Genomic DNA, 5,824 nt, shown 5'->3' on the forward strand with positions numbered 1-5,824 from the left:
TTGGCTCTTGGACAAACGTCGGCGAGGCTGGGTCTGGTCTTCAGCGGCCCCACGGCCATTAAGTCTATCAATGAGGGTCGTTCGAGGCACTCCTCTTCTCTGGGCCGCTTGAGGGGGTGAAAAACCATGATCGGTAATGTCCAATATGGCCTCAGCCATATCGTCCTCTGTATATTCCCATTGAAGTCGTGATTTAGGCATTTTTCTGCTGTTGTCGAGGGTAAAGATCAAAAATCACGAGAAAGAGCGGTGAGGAGGTTAGTGACCATATTGAAAATATTTCAATAGCATGACTTGCATATATCGCGTGCCCAGCACATCCTCAACAGGTCAAAATAATTATCTCCACTCATTTATATAATCAATAAAAGAAGCTTCTTTTAGGTAGCTATTTATTCTGGCCAAATTTCGTATAAGTGAAGTTGACGAATTTTGGTGGTGCTATTTTTTTTTTGCTTGACGAAAGGGTGGGGCTGTCGAAAGGGGGGTTGTATATGGTAATGTATGTTTGCAACCCAACCGGGAAGATTTAAGCGGAGTATAATTTACCTGCAACCTAAGGACTAGGGTTCGATTGTGATGGTGTTTGGCGCCTGATTATGCATGGAAGTCCGAACGATATGGTTATTGTGTTGGAGTCTAGTTGGCAAACTTTATGATGCCTTACTTACAGGCATTTATATAATGTCGCCCCCAAGTGACTGGTAACTGAAATTCTTTAACGTTTGAGTTAAAGTAAGTGAAGTTCCTTACGAGCTGCATGCTAATAGGCAAGACTATGCGCGGCTATTGAGTAGAGACTTTTAATTTTCATGCTTATTTTTGAGTTACATGGGTTGCTTTGGGAATCTATCCCAGACTCTGCGGCAGCATTGCATCTCGAAACTAGCTAATGCACACCAATATTATGCCACCGAGATCGCGTTCAAATATCACCAGTCTGATTGATAAACCAGACGACTTAGGCTTTGACCGTCAATGTCCAGCCTGCAACAATTGTTCCTTATGGACAAGTACCTCTTAGCAAAACACTGAGAGCGTTGCCACTTATCACTGAGTATTCGGAAGGAGACTAGTCGCTACTGAAAGCCCGATAATAGCTGCTTATATGCGTAAAGGAACAACGATGGGAAATATGGTATGTATAAGGCCAGCAATGAAGCATAACTAGCCTAGACGCAGACTTTCTTGTATTAGACTATGCTGGTTGCTTGAATGGGCATGTTCTTTTTGAAACAAGTTCGTGCAAGGAGCTTGACGGGATCAGGACTGGCTTACAGAAGGATGTTGCTAGTATGGACCTTACTCTGAAGTAATTATGAGCACTGATATGCCGTGACCTTTAAGTGTTGTTCCCTATTCAGCCCTGGAGTAGAACATCTCGCTTGCTATGATTTTCTAGCAAGCACTGCCGAGTTTGTTCTCAGGCTATGAGCTGTGACTTATCACGGTGTTAAGCCCTGAGGTGATCCGTCGGACATTTCTAGCTAGTTAAATCAAGACTGCAGTGCTTACATCAACAGCTCTCTTGTACTCTGAAAGTGTCATACTTTGCATCAATGCTCCGGTGCTCGTCTGTGGCTTAGAGAAATCCGCATACCGTACTTATGATGGCTGCTTCTGGCAGTTTACAAGACAGGCTGTATTACACTACTCGACTCCTTCCAAAATATGTCGTAAACCTAAGATCAGAGACACATGGACGTTATCTTCGAACCTAACCCTCCTGACTTCCAGATTAAATACAAAACAGATTGTGCATTGAAGTGAGGAAAGCTGCTATTGAACAAAGTAGGACAATGATAACCTCTCTGCGGCGCAAACTTTGACAAGAAGCAGTAGAAAACGATACAAGAATACTCTGTGGTAAGTAAACCAATTAGATCCCTGTCCTCAAACGACGAATAATATCGTGAAATGATAATACCATTAGGTAGAATCTCTCTTAATAATGAGTTTTCCACAAGCTATGCAATGGTGTTTGCAATTCTTAAGCCATCTAACTACTATTTTCATCTTTGCCTGAGTTGCATCAGATTCTACAACCGCCAATGTGAGGCTTCTTGTTGTGACTTTGCTTCTAGTGCCTGAATATATCGACCTGATTCGTGAATGAGGTAGTTCTGCATGAGGGTGCAATTACACCCTGACTGATGTAAAAGTTGCATCTTAAGCTCATATACCTCGAATGTCAGGTTGGCCACACAGTTAGAAAGATCGCGGTGGATCTTCTCCAGGTTCTGCATGCTGGACTCAAGCCCTTGCCGTTCTTCCCTCCGCTTGGCGAACTTGGCGTAGAGCTTATTGGCTGATGCTTTGTTTCCTTTCCGCATTCTCTTCATACGATCATTCCCGTGTTGGAAACTGCTACTACTATTTGTGCCACGAACGGGGGACGACTTTTCCTCTTTATTTGGCTGGGGATCGATATATCTACTACCCTGAGGGGTCCGTCCAGTAAAGTCACAAAATGTCGGGTCGTCAGAGTAACAATTTGTCTTTCGATGTGTTGTCGTTTGGATTGAGGGCAAGTTCGGGTGGCCCTGGCCAGGTGATTCCTTGAAAATCTCAGGCTCAGCAACCGTAAACAGGGTTGTACGTTCTACATCAGAATTCAAGCCGTTCCACGAATTTGCATGACTCATCTCATGGCTGGTGTAATGCCGACGGCGTGTCGAATCAATGTTGTAGTCATGTAAATAGCCGTCGATAAGATTGCCAGTCTGCGTATAAACATTGTCTGACGTGCTCCTCTTGGCCTCCCTCAAGTCAAACTGTATCAGCTGGCCTGACGGCCACCATTGCTTCCATAAAAGGGCTTCTGGAAAGTGAGGTGCCCCAAAGCTTGAGCAGCCCTCCATATCAGTGGGCAATACTGAGGGTTCTATCATCCACGTGGTGGGAGACTGCATGTTACATCTCTATACGAGAAGTTCAGCTGATGATCGAAGCAGCAGGAGAAGAGAGAAAGGGAACTATCAACACCCAGAAGCGCCTGAATACTCTCTGTCCTATTATTTTGTGGTACTGGTGGTGATTCTGAGCAGATGAATGCCCGCACGCGAGAGATCCGGAGTGCCTGGGGGTAAAGAAGCTAGTCTACTGATGCTTATCCACACCTGACACAACATTCTTCTCTCTGTCGCGCCGTCATTCCCGGCAAATGGCGTTTCCGTCGATAGCCAAGACCTGACTGGGTTAGGCCGATTGAACGAGCTTTACTACTGATCCGTGCGTTCGCTTTAACAGACTGGAATGGTTCTGCATTTCATCGGCACTATCTCCCAATGGGGCATATTTATGAGATCAATACAATTAATAAGGCTAGCTTGGAGCCCAACTATTTAGTGTCGTAGGCCGTGCAAGTTTGGTAATCCAGCCTAGGTTGAAGTATGCCTTTAGTCTACAACTATGGAATTGAGAGGTTTCACTAGGCCATAAACGGCATTGGTTTCCTACGGAATTTTACTACGTGATTTATGTGGTGGGGTAAGGCTAGCTGCGAATCAATTTTTAGATCTTTATTTTGTGTGATGTACAAGGTGGGCAGCCAAAGAACTCTAGATCATCTAAACACTCAATACAGTGGGATGTAATAAGTTTGAATACCTTTTGAAGTGCTGATAACCCCCTGTCTAGCCTATTTGGAGTTCAGCCTGCTTCTAATCTGAAGAAGAAGCTCAATCTAGCCAATCACTATATACTTATTAGCTGTGCAAAAGCTGATATGCACGTGGTAGCTGGCTCAAAGAGGCTAGCGGCGAAAGAAGATAAACGCCCGGTATTCAAACTTGTTGCATCCCACTGTACGAATGCGGGTTAGTGGGAAATTCTTGTGTTCAAAGATTGGTCCGTAAATGCACGTGGAGTATGTTCTTGTTTTTAACTGGATCTAAGTCTCCTGCCTGGAACCTGTCACTGGCGTAGCCTGATTGGTCATCTTTTCTGACTGGCAGACCGTATGCTGTAATGCGTGTTCAAAGTGGGCGCCCCCGCGTATTCTTCTTTCTGATCGCAATTTTCAAATCGTAGATGTTAGCTATATATCTCCTATTTACTTTGATTGCTGTAAAGCCCAATACTTAAAGCAAGCTCTCCGCGTTCCCAGACTTTTACCCCAAATAGTCGCAGAAGAAGCAGTTGGTTGTGGAATTTTATGAGGTCACTTGAATTAGCATTTGACTCGGATTTACCCTCTTGTGACCTTAGTTAACCTGATTAAGTTGAGGTAGCTGACTTGTGTCCATGTAAGCGATTAGTGGCTTGAATAAAAAAGAGTGTGTGTCTGAAAGAGGGGAATCCCCAAAAACATGCCTGGTTAAAAAGATGAAGTAGTGAAGGACCTGTAGGGTCCTCAAGCCCAGCAAAAGTGACGGTTCCGTTAATATCGTCTTTGCCTAAGGCTTTGTCTTGAATGCATCGTCAGATCGCCTGACTGCTCGATAACGTGACAAAAAGTGAGAGAGAATTGGTCACCATTTCCTTATATAGGGAATGGACTGTGATGACATAAGCGCAGACTTGATTACAAGACGGACTGTAGACCTTTATGCTGATCAAGTAGGTCTCAGATCTTTAGATACGCAAGATAATTAACTATGTATCTTTGTAACTAAGGAGGTCCCGCGTTACATCCAGGGCATAGGGGAGTGCCAGAGTCTTTGGGCTTGGGTCCAAAACCCAAACCTCGCTTGCACGTCACTCCTAGCCCTGAACAGGCCAGTCGGAATTGGTGTTAAACCATCTCAGGAGCAAAAAGCCCGAGAAAGTCTGGTGGATTTTGTAGCAATGTCGTGTTCGAATTGTGACGTTGCCAGTATGCCACAATACAAAAGATTGGACAATGCCTTCTATTGTAGCAATTACAATGACGCGGAACAGTTGCCTATAATATACGAAGAGGAAGTCAAGTATATATAAAGATATAGATTATTATTAGTAGTACTCATGTAACTGCAGCGCTAATAAGTATTAGGATATGGTTCAGAGTAAGTGCAAGGAAAGGGAAAGAATTTTACTGTTAGCAAGAGATTAAAGAGCAGGTATGTGGGATTTACAAAAAGTAAATGTATTAAGGTCAGAGTCTTGAAGATATATCATAAGAAGTACAGCTATATATCCCATCTTATATTAAGATATAACTAATATTTCTGTCTAGTTTTAGTACTATTTACTATTATAAAAGGTTTTATTTAGTTATATTCTGTCTACTCGATGGCTTTTAGAGAATTAGTGTATATTCAAGAAGAATGAAACCCTAGGGCTTATAATCTCTCCGCATAGAATTTTAACCTAAAAGATAAAACCAAATAATGATTTATTTATTCAACAATAGATGTAACACATTATATCACTGAGTGTTATGTCTTATGCCATCTTTCATCAAACTAATAATACTCGTTTGTCCTAAGAAAGAGAAAGACGGATGTAAAGAAACGGCCTATGCTATATGACTCCTTCTCTTTCTTTACTCCTTTAATTTATACACTCATTAGAATTATATCTTACTGTAACAAAGCTTCATTCGGTAGTACTGACCCTATCTTCTTCTTAAATGATAGTATTCTTAGTACATGCCATGTAGTTTGAAGCGCAAGCCGCGTTGTTAGTTGAGTTGTCAATCAAGCTGTTGTTCAAACAATTATTCAGGTTTTCGAAGCATTTGTATGCGTTGGAGTCTTTAGAGAACCATTTAGACATCCAGGACAGGGCTGTAGTGGTTGGTAGAGCAACAGCGACATTAACTGTGCTACTGAGCTTCTTATCGTTTGGGGGGTAGGCGGCAGCAGGCGCTCCAAGGCATACAGTGAGAAGTTGAAGAGGT

General features: G+C 42.8%; 1 protein-coding gene across 1 annotated transcript; it reads right to left on the reverse strand.

Moving 5' to 3' along the window:
- Positions 1-2,039: 2,039 nt before the first annotated feature.
- Positions 2,040-2,861, reverse strand: FOXG_06537 (uncharacterized protein; the record flags this gene model as incomplete). The annotated part of the gene is made up of 1 exon (XM_018385219.1): positions 2,040-2,861. One exon carries the CDS (start codon positions 2,859-2,861, stop codon positions 2,040-2,042), a length of 822 nt encoding a protein of 273 aa, XP_018242469.1.
- Between the last annotated feature and the right edge of the window lie 2,963 nt (positions 2,862-5,824).

Source organism: Fusarium oxysporum, chromosome 3, assembly GCF_000149955.1.
Source record: "Fusarium oxysporum f. sp. lycopersici 4287 chromosome 3, whole genome shotgun sequence".
Lineage (NCBI taxonomy): Eukaryota > Fungi > Ascomycota > Sordariomycetes > Hypocreales > Nectriaceae > Fusarium > Fusarium oxysporum.